The sequence below is a fragment of the Orcinus orca genome, chromosome 12 (assembly GCF_937001465.1).
Source record: "Orcinus orca chromosome 12, mOrcOrc1.1, whole genome shotgun sequence".
In the NCBI taxonomy this organism is placed as follows: domain Eukaryota; kingdom Metazoa; phylum Chordata; class Mammalia; order Artiodactyla; family Delphinidae; genus Orcinus; species Orcinus orca.
Genome location: NC_064570.1, coordinates 66,998,639 through 67,018,772, shown reverse-complemented (window position 1 = coordinate 67,018,772; position 20,134 = coordinate 66,998,639). Strand labels below are relative to the sequence as shown.

The following is a 20,134-nucleotide window of genomic DNA, read 5'->3' as shown; positions in this document are numbered from 1 at the left end:
TCCAGTAAGCAGAAATACCCAGGTATTTAAAACAAAAACAAAACAAAAAAAAACCTACAGTTGACTAGAAATCAAATGAATACAAGAAGAAAAACTAAAAAAAGGATCCAGAGGGTATCCACATACTAGAGTTATCTGACATAGGCTTTAAAATAGGCTTAATAGGGAGTCCCTGGCAGTCTGGTGGTTAGGACTTGGTGTTTTCACTGCCATGGCCCAGGTCCAATCTCTGGTCAGAGAACTAAGATCCCACAAGCCACATGGCCAAAAGATTTAAAAATAAAACAAAATAAAATAGCCTTAATAAATTCAAAAACCTAAATGACAAGATGCAGAATTCCAGCAGAGAACTGAAAGTTACTTTAATACTCAAACTGAAATTCCAGAAGTGAAAGTAAAATAACTGAAATTAAGTACTCAGTGGATGATTTTAACAGCAGCTTAGACAAAGCTACAGAGAGAATTAATACACTGGAAGATAGGTCAGAAAAAAAATAACCAGACTGAAAAAAATGAAACAAAAAAGTGGAGAATATAGAAAAGAACATATGAGACATTTTAAAAAATAATACTACTTAAAAGGTCTATTGAGTAGAAGGAGAAAGGAGAAAGAATGAATCTAAAACAATATTTGAAGAGATAATGGTCAAGAATTGTCTAAAATTGATTTAAAAATCCAATCATAACTTCAAGAATCACTGTAAGTAGGAAGCAGGAAAAATACAAAGAAAACCACAGGTAGAAACATCATAGTAAAACTGTTGAAAATCAAAACCAAAAAGAAATTCTCTTCAAAGAAGTAACTTCTCAACAGAAATGAATTATGGAATAATATCTTCAACATATCAACCCAGAATTCTAGAATCTGGATTTTGAAGAACAACTGTTCTTAAAATCATGGGGTATATAAAGACATTTTCACACAAATGCTGAAACAATGTGTCACAGCAGATCCACATTAAAGAAAATACTGAAGAGAGTGCTTCAGTTAGAAGGAAAACTATGCAAATGGAACCACAAAAATACACAAAGAAATGAAGAGCACCAGAAAGGATAAATATGTGGGTATAGCTAATGAATATTAACCATATAATGATGATGATGATGATGATGTCTTATGGGATTTAAAGTATAGAGAGAATCAAAATACACAATACCAAAAGGGCAGTAAGAGATGAATGGACTCAAAAGTTCTTGGATTCTTGCATTATCTATAAAGTGGCAAAAGTACTAACATTTACCAGACTTCAACAGTCAAAGATGCATACTGAAATATTGGGTAACCACTAAAAAAACAGTAAAGGAATGTATAACAAGCATGGGTTGGGGTGACAGAAGGGTAAAAATAATTAAGCATAAAGAAGGCAAGAGGACTTCCCTGGTGGTGCAGTGGTTAAGAATCTGCCTGCCAATGCAGGGGACACGGGTTCAATCCCTGGTCCAGGAAGATCCCACATGCCGCCGAGCAACTAAGCCTGTGAGCCGCAACTACTGAGCCTGCGCTCTAGAGCCCGCGAGCCACAACTACTGAAGCTCGTGCGCCTAGAGCCCGTGTTCCGCAACAAGAGAAGCCACCACAATAAGAGGCCTGCGCACAGCAATGAAGACCCAATGACGAAGACCCAACGCAGGCAAAAATTAATTAATTTTTTTTTTAAGGCAAGAAAGGAAGATAAAAAGGACCATACCACAAGTGGGATAAACAAAATCAAACAAAAAAAAACAAATAGTGCGATAGTAAGTTTAAATTATATCAGTAAAATAAATGTACATAGACTAAATATTCCAATAAGGCAAAAACTGATGACTAGGTAAACAAAACCCAGCAACATGATGCTTATAAGAGTCATACCTTAAATAAAGGATTAATAAAGGCTGAAAGTAAAAAGATAGATACAAGGTCTTCCATACAAACACTATCCAAAACAACACTTGTACTACCATATAAATATCAGATCTTTTACAATGCTAAAAGTTAAGACATTGTAAAGATAAAATAATCTTTTATACATATTTGTATAAACCAAATATCACCTCAAAATATATAAAGCAGGGCTTCCCTGGTGGCGCAGTGGTTGAGAGTCCGCCTACCGATGCAAGGGACACGGGTTCGTGCCCTGGTCCGGGAAGATTGCACATGCCGCGGAGCGGCTGGGCCCGTGAGCCATGGTCACTGAGCCTGCGCGTCCGGAGCCTGTGCTCCGCAACGGGAGAGGCCACAACAGTGAGAGGCCCGCGTACCACCAAAAAAAAAAAAAAAAAAGTATATATATATATATATATATATATATATATATATATATATATATAAAGCAAAATCTAACAGAACTACAAGGAGAAATAGGTAAATCCACAATCACAGTGGGGAATTTTTAAACACCCCTCTTAGTAACTGACAAAACAAACCAGGAGAAACTAGGTTTGGGATTTTATTTTATATGTCATTTATTCCCCTAAAGAAACATGCTCTTCTTAGCTAGTTTCCTTTTAATGCTGCTGGAGCTCATTTGCAATTATAGGGATTTAATGGTGCTTAAGTTTATAAAATAAATGTCATTTTTAAGATACCTTCTGATGGCAAAGAAAAATAAATGCCGCAAACTTGACCCTATTTTGTAAAAACAGTAATGTTTGTTTTAAACTCTTTTACACATTCAAATACTAGATCATAATTCAAAAATACATTAAGCGTATGCTCATGATTAATGTTATTCTTAAAAAATACAGTTGAATTCCCTCACAGAAGTGATAAGAGGGTAATCATCTATATGTCATATTATGCTATTAGACTTTCTTTAGAATGTGATTCTTATTTTTCTAAGTATGTGATTCAGTAATTTCAGATATCTAAGTCCAGAAAATGAGTTAGAGTAAAAAACTAGTCCAGAAAATGAGTTAGAGTAAAAAACCAAGTTATTTTTGAAATTATTTCTATGTTTCAAAACAATTTACACTTTCAGTAGCCACTGAGTCTTGAAGTTTGAAATGTGTAAATACATATTAAAACAATGTTTTTCGAACAAGAGACTTTTTTTTAAGCCCTAAATAACTGTATTTTATTATTTACATAAAACAAGGAATTTTCTTCCTTGCCTGTCAGTCAATGCATACTAATAAATGAGTTGTGGGATTTACTGCTCAACCATGATATCTCACACACCTTAATTATTACCTTTATGAACAATTAATTACCGCCACACTTTCCCTGATTTTACCCTTTGGCCTACACCATCTACTTGTGTATGTACAAGTACAACCAGCAATCTTCTTCTCAACATCTCTCCTGTCCTCCCGAGAAAAGAAGGTAATGCCTAATGTTTTTTCTTAGGCCTTTTATTTCTAGAAGATTAACAGGAGTTGGCTATAGAATAAATAAGAATCTTCTGAGTTCAACTTTACAGAAAAATATGAAAACACCACCCATGGAAAGGAGCAGAATTCATATGCAAAGTTATTTTAACTATGGGACAATTTTGTAAAGCATCAGTAAAAATTTTCACTCCATATTTAGTTAGAATCTCACAACAGTTTGCAAAGAAACAATAAATTCTCAATCTAACATCTAAGAGTTCTTTGGTTTACCTAAGAAACAAAAACAGGATGAATTTATATAACTGAAACTTTTCTTATAGAAAAGGCAAAGATCCATGGCTATTAAGAGTCTTTGGAAATAACCAGAATGAAATAATCTAACAAATCTAGCTAAACAAACATAGTTAACATTCCATTTGCATAAGTCTCAATGAAGCTGTAGAAGAAAAGGTAAAGACTATAATAGTATTTTTAAACATTACCAGTTTTAAACGTTCTTTTCTCCTTTTGCCAAAGGAGGCACTTGACCCAGGTTCTGATTCCTTTTTTCCATCCTCGTCCTCATCTTCGTCTTCATCATCCTCAAAACACCAATCTGGCAATAGAGGTGGGGGTGGTGCTTCCTCTATATCACCATAGCGACGAAAAAGTTCTTTCAAATAATCACCCTTATAAATTCCTGGTGGTCTGGCTTGAGCAAAAGTAGCAACTGCTGCTTCAATACTATGGAAAATAAACATCATGCAATTTCCTCACTACTCTCCATTTATGCAGATTTATCAAAATTCACTTGTTACATTTAAGGCAATTATACAAAGCATAATAGAGGTTTTCTAAAATGGACAAATCACAGTCCCCACGCTCAAGACATTCAATCTATTAAGAGACAAATTCATTCTGAAACATTTTTAACATAAGTACATGGGAATTTCCAAAACTCTAGAGGTAAACCGCAATGAGTGTATAGACGAGACTGGGTACAGTCTGTAAGGAATTTAAGTAAACCCTTGAAGTTTGAGGTCTGACTCTCAGCGAAAACATCAAAGAAATGTGAATAGCAATATGAAAAGAGAGTAAAAGCATGCTGGTTCTTCAGGAACTTTCAACACACCCAGGCATTAAGAGTACAGGTCATCAGAGAGAGGCTAAGCATAGGCTGAGTCTGACATAGGAGTCTGTATCGTGTAGCATTACCGTATAGAGCATCTGAAAGGCCAGAAAGGCAGGGCTAGAAGTGCATGCAGTAGAGAACCCCCAAGGATGAATGAACAGGAAAATATACAATCACATGTGTACTTCAGCTGATTATATTCAGAGAAGGATCTACTGCGTGAAAGGCTTTGTAAACAAAAGTAAAGACCTTCAAAGTATATGAGGAAATTCAGTTAGTAATATCCCATTCTCTAATCTCTCAGAATCTAAAAAGACACTTTACAAATAACAGCTGCTCAGAAAGACATGCTTATTGGTTTAAACAGAATAACTCTGTCCCCCAAAATACCTTTTCTGTATAGCATTTAAGTTTTTCCTAGTACTCAATAGGTATTTTTAAAAGGTACTATTAAAAATGAAAAGAAAAACAATAGTAACCTCCAAGGTGAAAACGTACACAAAATATTGGGAGAACTTGTCTCTGATAATTCTGTAAGATGTGAAAAAAAATCTGGAAAAGAAAATGCATGGTATATGGGATCCATAAGCACTCAAAAGTGCTACTTAGTAGAAAACACCAGGTAATGAATGGTGCTCGAAAGATTAACCAAATCTAAAATGAGAACCAATTGAATCAATCATATTACTCATGACTTCACCAAAAACCTGGCAATATAAAATGCTATAACTGAAAAAGCAATAAAAAATTTTTATCAATTACTAAATATGTCATTATAACAAGAAACAAATACCTCCAATCCATTTTCTCCACCAAGAAGGCACATATGAGGAAACCAGTGCGATTGAAACCATGGGTACAATGAACACCTAAAAAATAAAACAATTTTGATTTAATAAATCACTTCAGAGGCTACGTTTTACTTTAAAACCCCAACCTGCAATCAAAACATTTCAATCATTTTATAAAATACATTTTTAAAGCTTGGCCTTCTTTTATAACTATTAAACCTGTCAGCTTAAATTGCTTAGAAAATAACTTATAGCACTAGCTATAAGTTTAAATATAACATATACTGATTTATTAGTTACAACTGTTTCTAAGGTCTAAAGTTTTATTTTAAAACTAAAAGATTCCAAGCATTTTAAATAAGGAGGTATTTCATCAAACACACAACTCTAAAGAACATAGGCGCACACACACACACATGCACGCGAGACACTTCACTAGATACGGAAAATAACAAACTGATGGATACACGGTACAATAAAAACAAAGTTCTCTAGAAACCAACTGACTGTATCTTTACATTAGCTTGTAATCTTCCAAAATGAACTTTTGGAAGAAAAACCTGCTGAGAAAAAGACATTTATTTTTGTTAAGCTTTTTTTCAGGACATATTCAAGATCAGTGTGGTCCTGCCTCTATATTCTGAAAAGCTGCAAATGAGTTTCATAAATTCTAAAACTGACTGCATTTTCAAGTCATTTTAACTACTTTGAAAAGTAATAAAAACAGCTTGGTGTACATTATTAAATGATCACGCTGTAGAGAACCCACTTCAATGGCAGCTCAACGTAAAGTAGAGACGGAGCATCAATGAAGCAAGAAAACTAGTAAGGAAGCCATCCCAGTAATTTATGGAAGAAACATTTAAGGTAGAATGTGCAATCTGAGGGGTGAATAACTGTCAACACTGAGAGTTTGGTTTCTGACTTGGGTGACTATTTGGGCAATGGCCCCCTTTACCAGGTAAGGAAGTACAGGAGTTTACATCAGTCTTTCGGGCAAGGCAATGAGTACAGCTGGACATGCTGAGTTTAAGGTTCTTATGAGACTTACAAATATTTGGAAATAAGGGTAAAGAGCTTCACAGAGAGATCTAGCTGGAGTTGTGGATTCAAGAATAATCAGCATATAGTCACTACAGAAGCAGTCTGTGGTGTGGGCAAAATCACTGAGAATGGGTAAGTATCAACAGAACAAGAAAAGATAATTAAGGATGGAATCTGAGGAAAACTAACCTTTCAAGAATAAGCTGGCGGATGGAAGGGCATAAAAAACGACTAAGAATGAACAATCATGGGGTCGAGAAAACAAAGAGTGCATAAACACTGGGTCATGTTCACCAGGAAAAGAGGAAGTTCCAAGACAGGAGTGTTCAACTGTTTAAATGTCACAAAATGATTAGAACTGAAAGTCACTATTTGTTTAAGACTGCAGAGGGAGGACTCCAGATCGCAGTGATGTGAATGAAAATAAATGGATTCAAGTATCAATCTTTTGGAAAGTTGACTGGGAAGGAGAAGGGGAATATAAAACAGAAAGGTGTGGGGGTTTTTTGGAGGGAGGGGTAATATTTTAATATAAGAGGCTTGGGTATATTTACAGGCTGAAAAGGACCTGGTTAAATCACAGAGACTGAAATAGAGAACAATGATATAACTGAAATGAAGTTTCTGAAAAGAGATAAAAAATAAAGAGATCAGCCTTGAACAGAAAAAGTTACCCCTTAGAAATAATTGCTATAATCATGAAACTCTGTAAGTTCATCATCTCCAGTGCTTTGTTAAGAAAACGTGCCTCAAAAGTTACACAAAGATGTCAGCTGTAAATAGACATTTTTATTCAACATAAATCTTAACCCAACATGTAAATTTCCTTTCTACTTTATATTTGAGACCAATTTAAGCAACAAATACTCTAAAAATGTTTCTCATCTACACCACTACTATTTTTGCATCTAATTTTTACTCTAGCAAGATTAACTAAATATTTTTATGAATAGGAAATGTAAGAATAATTGCCAATTAAGTGATTAAGTCATGCCATGATATGCAATTTAAGAAAGTACCAGTGCTCATTATTCAACATAGTTTTGGAAGTTTTAGCCACAGCAATCAGAGAAGTAAAAGAAATAAAAGGAATTCAAATTGGAAAATAAGAAGTAAAGCTGTCACTGTTTGCAGATGACATGATACTGTAATACACAGAGAATCCTAAAGATGCTACCAAAAAACTACTAGAGCTAATCAATGAATTTGGTAAAGTAGAAGGATACAAAATTAACGCACAGAAATCACTTGCATTCCTATACACTAACAATGAAAAATCTGAAAGAGAAATTAAGGAAACACTCCCATTTACCATTGCAACAAAAAGAATACCTAGGAACAAACCTACCTAAGGAGACAAAAGACCTGTATGCAGAAAACTATAAGACACTGATGAAAGAAATTAAAAAGGATACAGAGAAATGGAGAGAGATACCATGTTTTTGGATTGGAAGAATCAACACTGTGAAAATGACTATATGATCCAAAGCAATCTACAGATTCAATGCAATCCCTCTCAAACTACTAATGGCATTTTTCACAGAACTAGAACAAAAAATTTCACAATTTGTATGGAAACACAAAAGACCCTGAATAGCCAAAGCAATCTTGAGAAAGTAAAACAGAGCTGGAGGAATCAGGTTCTCTGACTTCAGACTATACTACAAAGCTACAGTAATCAAGACAGTATGGTACTGGCACAAAAACAGAAATATAGATCAATGGATCAGGAAAGAAAACCCAAGGATAAACCCATGCCCATATGGTCACCTGATCTTTGATAAAGGAGGCAAGAATATACAATGGACCACAACTACTAAGCCCGCAAGCCACAACTACTGAAGCCCACACACCTAAAGCCCATGTTCCACAACAAGAGAAGCCACTGCAATGAGAAGCCTGCGCACTGCAAAGAAGAGTCGCCCCTGCTCTCCGCAATTAGAGAAAGCCCACGCGCAGCAACAAAGACCCAATGCAGCCAAAAATAAATCAATCAACTAATTTAAAAAAAGAACTTATTACGTGCCAAGTTATTATAAATATTTTTATTTAATCAAGAGAAATGTTTTTTACCAAAATACACGTGTGCTACTCAGGAAAATATATATTCACAAATCTGGCCCATGTATTTATAATTAGAAACACCTAAAGTAATTAGAGGCAATAGTTAAGCTACACATCTATTATATGTAGTCCACCATTTACCAAGAAATCAGCCATTTCTCTTTTAACACAAAACAGACTTTTTTATTTCTCCAGTCCACAAAATTCTTATCCTCAAGTTATTTCTGTACATGCAAACAAATGCACTATAGCTCCATAATCTCTTATTTGTAATTATAATTTCAAAAAAGCTCTAAAAAAGACTGATAGGGTACTATCAAAAGGATACAGAAATCAACTTGAAGGGGCTCCCATTGGCCTAGGATGGAGCAATTTGGGCATAAGAATAAATATTGACTGCAACTGATTTAAATACATCAACTATATAAAAATTCATGAGTTCATACAGATACTCCAAGAAAAGAAAGTAATCAGTCACCACTGGAGATTGGTAAGATACCAATTCATTATTCTGGAAATTAAGAAATAAGAGAATCAGACGCTTAACTTGCCTTTCCATTACAAACTGCATTTCAGGATAATCAAATTGTTGAGAATAGTTCTTTACTAAAGAAGAATTCCAGCTAATCCATGAAGAAATGAGAGAGAATCAGAAAACAATCACTGTTCTCCAACCCCTAATGAAATACTGGATGAAGGCAGCAACCATCAATGGATGATAAAATCATTAGGTAAAAGACAGATGAAAAAGTCTGTAACAGAGGAAACAAGATGGTGCCACCAGAACCCACTTAATCATCTTCGTACCCCTAAAAGCAGGACCATCAGACGTTATGTGCTTCCTGATGTGGTGTGAAAGGAACCATACAACGCCAACTATGAAGTATGCTTGCCAAAATATATAAGTACGCCTCTCGATTTAACTACCAGTTTACAGGACATACAGAAGACAAAGGAAAAAGTTAACTAATACTATGAGGAAGCACTCAGGTAGACCCAGATAATGGAATATTTTATAGGACAAATGATGTGGTTTCTCCAGCAAACTGATAGCATTAAAAAAGAGAGTGAATCAGAGAGATTTAAGAGACATAACAACAAAATGCAACATGTGGACACTATTGGAAACTGGTTTGAAAATCTAACTTAAAAAGGCATTTTTTCTATAATTGAGGAAACCTGAAAATGGACTAGGCTTTAATGACCTTAAGGAATTTCTCATTATTCTGTTTGGTACAATTGCATGGTGATTATATAAAAACCAAAAATTCTTATCAGTTAGAGATGCATACTGAAACACTTTAAGTGAAATGACATGGTACCTGTGATCTAATTTAAAATACTCAGAAAAAAATCTGTTAGGGGGAGGAGAGGAAAAATGAAAAAAAAAAAAAACAGCAAAATGATAATTATTGAAGCTGAATGATGGATACATGAGGTGTCATTTCACTATTCTCCCTATTTTTGGTATGACTGAAAATTTCTACAATAAAGAAAAATTAGGAGGTACTATCTCCAGGGGAGGTAACATATGGTAAGAATTAGAAACATATGACCCCCACGGGTTTCAGATAAGGGATTATGAAGCTGTAGTTCTTCCTAAACATCAGAAAACGTCTGAGGCTTCTGTGTTTCAAGAACTTTTCATTTCCACTAAGTCTACAGTATTATCCCACAACCAGGCTAACTGCATGAACTGACAGTAAAATGATGATTTAAAAAAAAGAGTAGCTTTGAAAATAAATCTGAGTCTAACTTTTGTCATGTCACAAATGTCTACTGTTGATCACAAGTATGCTTCAGCAAAAATGTGTGCAAGGCTGATGAAAATTCCATCTCTGATACTAACACAACTAAAATATTGTAAACGCAGACCAATATTTTCTGATCCTAAGAACACAAACTTGATTCTTTATTCTTTTTGTTTGAAAAGGTGTTAACAGCAACCAGCTCTAAGACCAGTTTCTGTTGTTGTCTTCAGAATATTACAATAAATAATTGCCACTACAATGCTCCAAAACTGGACAGGCCCAAAGCAAATGCTTCCACTTCAATCCTCATGAAGAGAACCCCTACCAGTGGTATAAAACAAATAATATATATTAACATATATTGTAGCACAGTTCTATAATTTTTTTTTAATAACCCATAAAACACTCAATTTAGAAAATTTCCCCATCAGTTCTTCTAAGAATACAACCGGACAATTTATAACAAGGGTTGACTTGGGAGTATTAATCTTCCTGAAATCAGGATATCTGATTCCAGATGTTAAGTGTTCTTGAAGTTCTTCTTGAATTCTTCTTTACCCCTATAATGGCTTCTCTCGGATGAAAAAAGTTGATTTTAATTGTTCAAATAAAGGTCTCAATGCTATTTTAAGCTGTTTATGTTCTGGTTGTATCCTAAATATGTGTGTATTTGTTACATATATTCATGTGAATGTGTAAATATATATACATATCACAATACCATGTCATATAGTCCCATATTATTGTTCTTCTGTTAAATAAATTGCATACTGTACAATATAAATGATCTGCTTCTATCAGAGGTTTAAGCTGTTTCCAGTTTTTTAATTACAAATGAAGATGTGATTAAATTTCTTTCTCATAAATCTTTATGTCCATCTCTGACTACTTCCTTTAAATAAATTCTTAAATGTGGCCTTGACAAGTCAAAGAGTGTGAACACTTTTAAGAATCTTGACAAATATCACCAAATTGGCCCTCCAGAGAGGGCGTACCAATTAACACTCAAATTAATAATGTATAAGTACATCCACTTTATCCAAAGCTTGACATTATGATTCTTTTTTAATCTTTGCCAATTTGATGGGGGAAGGTAACGACATATATTTTAATTTGTATCTCTTGTTAACAAGTAAGAATGAAAATTTTTTTCATGTTTCTTGGCTATTTGTAATTCATTTCTTATAAATTTCATTTTCATTGTTTTCCATATTTTTCTATGGAGAAATGCCTCTTTTGCCTGTTGGATTATAAAATCTTTTTGTATATAAGAATATTAACTTTTATCTGTCATATATGCTTCAAATATTGCTCCCAATTAGTCAAATATCTTTTTGCTCTGTTTCTGTTGTGTTTTATAATACAGAATTTATTTTTCATTTTTATGTGGTCACTCTAGAAACCAGTGTAGCAAGTAATTAGAGATTTGGACTTTGAAGTAAGAAACCGGATTACAAACCTGGCTTAACCACTTATCAGATGTGTTACCATGGAAAAACTATACTTAATTTCTCTGAGATTCAGTTTTCTTATCTGTAAAATATGGATACTGCCACATATTACAGAGTTGTTATGAGGATTACATTCATTCATTCAGAGTTTCCTACCAAGTCTGCCAGGCAAATAATAAGCATTCATTAATCCCAGCTGTTACTATTACCATGAATAGATATTTTAATTTTTGACAGCAGTTTTCAAATTTAAGTGTACATAAACATCACCTAAGACCCTTGTTTTAAAAACAATTAGATCCCTAGGCTTCATTCCCAGAGGTTTTGATCATACAAGTCCAGTACGGTGCCCTAAAGCATGCACTTCTAATAAACATCCTCAGGTGATTCCGACGCAGGCGGTCCAGGAATACGGCTTAAAAAATACCTGTTTATGGATTCTGCCTTTGACGATAAACTTGGAATACCCTTTCTTACCTCAGAGTACTGAGGTAAGTACTGACCTATATTTCTCCTATATTATTATGGGTCCTTTCAAAAATATTTGATCCATCTAAAATATATTTTATTATACAGTCGGCTAATTGTCTCATAACCATCTGTTGAATAATCACACCTTCCCTCTCTGATGTGAAAAACATCTCTACCACTAGGAAACCACTGTAGTTTCCATTACTTTACCATACGCTTGGATAACTGGTAAGGAAAATCCCCTTGTTACTTTTTATCTTTCAAAATTTTCTTGCCCATAATTTCACCTGTTTGATTTGCCAAACAATTGTTTTCTGTACTCAATAAATACTGACTTAATGGAGGCAGTGGACTTAACAAATAGAAATTAACTTCATAGTAATTTTTCCAAAGTCTCATTGGGATTTTGCTTGGAATTACATTAAAAATTGGAAATTGGGCTTCCCTGGTGGCACAGTGATTAAGAGTCCGCCTGCTGATGCAGGCGACACGGGTTCGTGCCCCGGTCTGGGAAGATCCAACATGCCGCGGAGTGGCTAGGCCCATGAGCCATGGCCGCTGAGCCTGCGCGTCCGGAGCCTGTGCTCCACAACAGGAGAGGCCGCAGCAGTGGGAGGCCTGGGTACCGCAAAAAAAAAAAAAAAGTTAGTCTACTACTTTAGTAAATGCTTCTTGGTGATGATTTAAAAAAGAAAAAAAAACTTCCATATCAATTCACTTGTAAAAAAGAAAATGGAAACCCAATCACAAAGAAAATATTCAACATTGGTAAAGTGAAGCCAAACATACCTATAAGTTCAGGCGGGTTTCTTTCATTAAACCGCTCACATAGACGAATAAATGTCTCAGTATTCTCCGTTGTAGGGCATTCGCCATGTCTAGTAATACAAAAACATTTATTTTTAAGAAGAGATTACAAATTTCAGCAGAAGGTTTAAATATTAAGGAATCTTAATACATGACTTACCCTTTACACTGAAGTTTTATATATTTGATTCCTTCTTTTTCTATGTCATTTCTGTCATAGAATCTTGAAGTATTTGTCAGGTCCACCAACAAGCCCATTTTAACCTTAAAAAAGAATGAAAGAAAAAAGGACAGATTTACTGGTAACTGAATTTGTACCGAATCGAACTGACTAAATGGCAGTATTCCAGGCCAGTTCATTCAACTACACTAAGGGAGATTTTAGGTTCACTCTGCCAATGAACTAATAACAATGAAAGTATCACTTATCCAAGTCTTATTCAAGACATAGAACTTAAGCACTAAATAAAATAAATTAACCCCCAAACTAATGATGAAACAAGAACATAAGCAAAACAGACTCCACTTCAACATTACAAAAGTGTACCTAAAAAAGCAAACACTGATGTAGTTTTCTGCATCTGTCACTCCACCTATGATTTACTAGACAAGAAGCCAGAACAGGGATATCATCTATCTGAAACACACCCCAACCAAAGCTCCAGGCACACAATAACCCAGCACTCCGAGCAGTCATTACTACAACACATGTAAGGCAGTTAAATTCTCAAGTGAGTACACAGGGCAAAAAGTGTGTACAGTCAAAATTCCCTTGTAAATCCCTTAAATAATCAATAAAGAATAGTACACATGGCCGTATTTGTGCATCTCATTGAAGACTTACTCCCATTCCTCAGCCAGTTTTTCTTCCTGTATTGGAACAAAAATCATTATTTCTTCTGTTGAGCAGTAACTGAAGTAGTTGGCTTGTGTTAGGGGTACACAGGTTTGAAAAATCTTGAACAACCAGAATCATATTCAGCCTTGAAATATATGCACACTGGAACTGAGCCAAGTAAAAGAACAGTTAATCCAAACATCTTCCACCTCATTCTGAAGTATATACTCTCTGAGAAGAATGGCAAGAGAAACAACCTGTACTTTTTAAACTGTTATTTTTCTCTCTTTTGTTGTTACTGCTTTTATTGAGTACCTATTGTTGCGTTTGCCTAAAGGAGACTGGTCTACATAAGAATTCAACTCCGGGCTTCCCTCGTGGCGCAGTGGTTGAGAGTCTGCCTGCCGATGCAGGGGACACGGGTTCGAGCCCTGGTCCGGGAAGATCCCACATGCCGCAGAGCAACTAAGCCCATGCGCCACAACTACTGAGCCTGCGCTCTAGAGCCTGCAAGCCACAACTACTGAGCCCGTATGCCACAACTACTGAAGGCCGCGTGCCTAGAGCCTGTGCTCCGCAACGAGAGAAGCCACTGCAATGAGAAGCCCACGTACCACAACAAAGAGTAGCCCCCGCTCGCCACAGCTAGAGAAAGCCCACGCACAGCAACAAAGACCCAATTCATCCCAAAATAAATAAATAAATAAATAAATTTTAAAAAAATAAAAAGCCACCTGTAGAACAAGAAAGGGATAAAGTATGTTAAATCAATATCAAAAATGTTTTGTTTCGGGCTTCCCCGGCGGCGCAGTGGTTGAGAGTCCGCCTGCCAATGCAGTGGACACGGGTTCGTACCCCAGTCCGGGAAGATCCCACATGCTGTGGAGCAGCTGGGCCCATGAGCTATGGCCGCTGAGCCTATGCATCCGGAGCCTGTGCTCCACAACGGGAGAGGCCACAACAGTGAGAGGCCCACGTACCGCAAAAAAAAAAAAAAAAAAAAAAGTTTTGTTTCTTACCTTCAGACTCTTCAGATAATTTGAAAGCATACTGGGATGGAACCGATTTTCTTCAGCAACTTGACTGTCATATCTTGGTCCTAACATTGTCTTCAGAGGTAAAAATCTTCCTAAATAACATGAAGATAGGTAATAATTTTCAATAATGAAAATGTTCCAGGTTAAAACTCTATAATTAGCAATTCTCAAAATCACTTTCTAACAATGTTTTAAATGGAATTTAAAAGAGTATTCATGAAATACTCTCAACCTACACTATATTTTCAAAAGGCACTCCTTGGAACTTTTTAAGACAACATAAATTCTAGATATTGATAATCAAATATAATAGCAAAAGAAAAAATTACCAGTGAATGGAACTTCCACAAAGACTAAGTTCTAAACCACTATATTTAAAAGTTATTGCCTTAAAAAAACTAGAAAACTGATAATGAAGTAAATTAAATCAATTCTTTGAAATTCCTATCATACTCTTTTAATATGAAATTGGAACTTTCTCCATCTTATAAGCTTATCCTACATCTCAGGAGAAGGATCATGCTGAGAAGCATACTAACCAAAATCACACTCCAAATGTATCAGTGATTCTAATTTCAGCAAAACTGACTGACTTTTGGCCTTTTTTTTCCTGAATCACCGTATAAACACAGGGGAAGTCATCTTTTAAAATCACCTATTTTAGCTGATTTATATTATAAAATCAGTAAGAATAAATATCTACCTAAAACAATATCTAAGTGAAGTCTTAACATCTGTCCAGAGGCTTTAAACAAAATTCATAAAAAGATCATTTTTTTCTATTTTGATTTTCTACAAAACCAATCAAGATCACCAGTAACCTCCATGTTGCTAAGTCCAATGGTCAACTCTCAGTTCTCAAATAATTGATCATTTTTTAATTCAAGAGGGAGCTCTTGAATCGCTTTTTTCACGTGGCTTCCAGGATACTACATCCTCCTGTTTTCCTCCCCTCTCTCTGGCCTCTCCTTCTCAGCCTGCTTTACTGGTTCCTCTTTATCTCCCTGGCCCCTCTATGTTTTGTCCCAGGGCTCTGTCCCTGCACCTCCTTTCTAACTACATTCACTACCTTGGTGTCTCATCAAGTCTCACAGCTTTAAAAGCCATCGGTGTGTAGGGCTTCCCTGATGGCGCAGTGGTTGAGAGTCCACCTGCCGATGCAGGGGACACGGGTTCGTGCCCCGGTCCGGGAAGATCCCACATGCCGCAGAGCAGCTGGGCCCGTGAGCCATGGCCGCTGAGTCTGCATGTCCGGAGCCTGTGCTCCGCAACGGGACAGGCCACAGCAGTGAGAGGCCCGCGTACCACAAAAAAAGAAGAAAAAAAGCCATAGGTGTGCTAATGACGGACAAAGTGTATCTCCAGGCCAAACCTCTCCCTTAACTCTAGAATCAAATATCAAACTGCCTACCTGACTTAGTCTCTACTTGATGTCTAAAAGACATCTGAGACTTGATATCCAAATCTGAACTCTGAATCTTCAAACTCCTCTCATGGTCTTCCCCATCTCAGCAAATGGTAACACCATTTTTTTAGTAGCTCAGGCCAAAACCTTTGGCGTTATCCTTGATCCCTCCCTTTCTTACACACACCACACCCAATCCATCAGCAAATCCTATCAGATCTCTCTTCAGAATATATCCAGGATCTGACCACTTCTCACCACTTCTACCATCATCTCACCTAGATTATTATGCTTCATTTAGTTTATTTAACAGATATTTAATGAGTGCCTATTATGTTCTAGGTGCACAGACTATATAAGTGAAAAGAAAAAACAAATATAAAAATCCCTGCCCTCGTGAAGCCTATATTCTATTAGGTAAAGATAAACCACAAACAATGAACATAATAAATAATAATGGTACATTAGAAGTTTCATCCCACTAGACCTCTCTCCTTCTCACTGTCGTGTCAGAGGTCCGATTCTCTTTCCTCTACATACCCTTAACCTCCGTGCTCCTCCCCAGCTGCTCAGTCACACTCTCCTGAGAAAAAGCCAGACCTCGATAAACCCAACGACCTGATTGATTTCTTTGGGCCTCCACCTACACAGCTCAAGGCTCCTAGAGAAAATCTCAGAGCACAGCAGAAGGGTGACAATATAAATCATCATCATCAGTCTCAAAGGCAATCCTATGTTTCACATCTTTTCCTCATTCATAAAATATACCAAGCTCCCCTACCCCCTTCTCAACTGATGGCTTTGTATTATAGCGTACTGAAAAGAAAAAGTAGAAAGAAGCAACTTTATATGTCTAACACATACCAAACAATGTTTAAAACATTTTACATAGATTTATTCATTTACTCCTAACATAAACATATGTAACGTTATTATCCCCATTTTACAGATGAGGAAACCGAGGCAAGAGAGATTAAGTAACTTGCCCATTGTCACACTTCTAGTAAATGAGACAACAGTGATCCAAACCCAGGTGATCTGGACGTAGGGTCCATGGAAATAACTGCTATTCAACAATGTCTCTCCACCACCAGGTAGAAACTTGCCTCACCTTTGCAGTTATAAACCTTTCTGTATCTGAGTCCATTTACTCTTTCATCCCCTGTCCTTACTCCCATTAAAGGCAAATCCCCTCCCTTCTGCTCTGGATTCTTTCCATTTTGCACTCACAAGGACCATCAATCAACTCTTCCTCCCTTCCATGTTGCTACCAACTTTTCTAGTATCTTAACATCTCACAGCATCTCATACATCTGGCAACTCCTTCCTTCTTGAAAAATTCTCTTGGCTTCCATATCACCATACTCCTTTAGTTTCTACCACCCACCTAACACCACCCCCAATTTCTAGTCATTCTTTCTCAACTCCTTTGTTCCCTCTACCCAATTTCTTTTGTTTTCTTTTTCTTTTTCTTTTTTTTTAGTTGCAGCACACAGGATCTTTGTTGTGGCACACAGGATCTTTGTTGCGGCATGCGGGATCTTTAGCTGTGGCATGCGAACTCTTAGTTGCGGCATGTGGGATCTAGTTCCCTGACCAGGGATCAAACACGGGGCCCCTGCACTGGGAGCATGGAGTCTTAGCCACTGGACCACCAGGCAAGTCCCTACCCAACTTCTAAAGGGCAGGTTTTGGTAAGGGGGGGTTCCATCCTGGGCCTTGTCTTCTACTCTTTCTACATTCTCTGCCTGAAAGGTCTTTTCCACTGCCATGGCAGAAACAATGCTATCTGTTCATCAAACTCCATTTATTTTCCTCTTTCGTGGCACGCAGGAAGACTACATTTCTCAGCTTCTCTTGTAATTTGGTGAGGGTCATATGACTGGACTCTGACCAACGGGATATAGGCAGGAGTGAGATATAACACCACCCCAAGAGCACCCACTCCTGCTCTTCCCCTTCCATGGCAACCCTGCAGGTCATATGTTTAAGAGGACCGCATCACAAGATGGGAAGAGCCCAGAGAGTCACCACTTGGAGAAAAGTTGCCCAGGAAAGCTGCCTGAAACAAAATGCATTGTGATATGAGCAAGAAATAAACATAGTATGTTGACTGGAACCCTTGAGTTTGGGGAGTTGTTTGTCAGAGAAACTAGCATTACTTACCCTGACTAATCAAATACCATGTCTTTAAATATTGTCTTTATGCCGATGATCCTTAAATGTACATCTCCAACTCAAACTTGTTTGAATTCCAAACCATATATCCAACTGTGTACTCAACATATCTACCTGAGCAATCAGGATCTTTTTTTTTTTTTAACATCTTTATTGGAGTATAATTGCTTTACAATGGTGTGTTAGTTTCTGCTGTATAACAAAGTGATTCAGCTAGTATACATATATCCCCATATCCCCTCCCTCTTGTGGCTCCCTCCCACCCTCCCGATCCCCCCGGTCTAGGTAGTCACAAAGCACCAAGCTGATCTCCCTGTGCTATGCAGCTGCTTCCCACTAGCTATCTATTTTACATTTGGTAGTGTATATATGTCAATGCTGCTCTGTCACTTCGTCCCAGCTTGCCCTTCCCCCTCCCCGTGTCCTCAAGTCCATTCTCTACATCTGCGCCTTTATTCCTGTCCTGCCCCTAAGTTCATCAGAACCTTTTTTTTTTTTAGATTCCATATATATGTGTTAGCATATGGTATTTGCTTTTCTCTTTCTGACTTACTTCCCTCTGTATGACAGACTCTAGGTCCATCCACCTTACTACAAATAACTCAATTTTGTTTCTTTTTATGGCTGAGTAACATTCCATTGTATATATGGGCCACATCTTCTTTATCCATTCATCTGCTGATGGACACATAGCTTGCTTCCGTGTCCTGGCTATTGTAAAGACTGCTGCAATGAACATTGTGGAACATGTCTCTTTTTGAATTATGGTTTTGTCAGGGTATATGCCCAATAGTGGGACTGCTGGGTCATATGGTAGTTCTATTTTTAGTTTTTTAAGGAACCTCCATACTGTTCTCCATAGTGGCTGTATCAATTTACATTCCCACCAACAGTGCAAGAGGGTTCCCTTTTCTCCACACCCTCTCCAGCATTTAAGCAATCAGGATTTTAATACTTCTTCCAACCTGCTTTCCCCCTCAATAAGCCCTAATGGTACCAATCATCCCACTGCATAAGCAGAAACTTGGGACTAAGTTTTGACTCTCTTTATCTCATTCTAAATCCAGCACCAAGTCCCGTCTATTTTCCCTCTTTAATATCTCTCAAATCAGCCTACTACTCTTCGACTCTACTTCTAAACCGTCACCATTATCTTTCACTTGAACTACCATGACAAGTTCCTAACTAACCTCCCCACTTTCACCCTTGTCTCTTTCATTAAACACAGCGCAATCAAAGTAAGCTTCTTTAAACTGAAGTCAAATCATCTGACCCCAATGCTTAAGAAATGACAATGGTTTGCCAGTGCACTGTGAAAGTATATAAATATTAAAACCCCTTATCACACCGTAAGCTTATACGATCTGGCTCATACTCTCCACCCTCACATCCATATCCTCACTTTCAGTCTGAAATCTCTCCACCATCATCCTATCCCAACAGAAGACCTTCAAAAAAACAAAAAAACAGGACTTCCCTGGTGGCGCAGTGGTTGAGAGTCCGCCTGCCGATGCAGGGGACACGGGTTCGTGCCCTGGTCCGTGCCCTGGTCTGGGAAGATTCCACATACCGCGGAGCGGCTGGGCCCATGAGCCATGGCCGCTGAGCCTGCGCATCCGGAGCCTGTGCTCCGCAACGGGAGAGGCCACAATGGTGAGAGGCCCACGTACCGCAAAAAACAAAACAAAACAAAACAAAAAAGCAACACTCACACTCTATCTAGCAAACTTCTATTTATTCATGTTAATTCATATATACCTCCCTCTGGGAAGCCTTCCTGATCCCCTTCTTCTTCCCTAACATCAAGGTTTATTATCTCTCTGAGAAAAAAAAAATAATAATAATAATAAAAAGAAAAAAAAAAAGGTTTATTA

At 37.0% G+C, this 20,134-nt stretch overlaps 1 protein-coding gene across 7 annotated transcripts in view; it reads right to left on the bottom strand.

The window, feature by feature from the left end:
- RNGTT (RNA guanylyltransferase and 5'-phosphatase) overlaps positions 1 to 20,134 on the bottom strand; it is a 246,728-nt gene that overhangs the window by 222,557 nt on the left and 4,037 nt on the right. For 6 of the 7 annotated variants that reach the window (XR_004480632.2, XM_033418832.2, XM_004264827.4 and 3 more), the window contains exons 2-6: positions 14,660 to 14,769; positions 12,963 to 13,066; positions 12,785 to 12,873; positions 5,217 to 5,292; positions 3,795 to 4,035 (exon numbers count right to left, since the gene is read on the bottom strand). Coding sequence is in view for 6 of the 7 variants with exons in the window: in XM_033418832.2 (XP_033274723.1) it covers positions 3,795 to 4,035; positions 5,217 to 5,292; positions 12,785 to 12,873; positions 12,963 to 13,066; positions 14,660 to 14,769 (620 nt within the window). In the remaining variant the exon portion in view is untranslated. The remainder of the gene's footprint in view (positions 1 to 3,794; positions 4,036 to 5,216; positions 5,293 to 12,784; positions 12,874 to 12,962; positions 13,067 to 14,659; positions 14,770 to 20,134) is intronic. The other variant, XM_033418831.2, reaches the window with a different exon arrangement.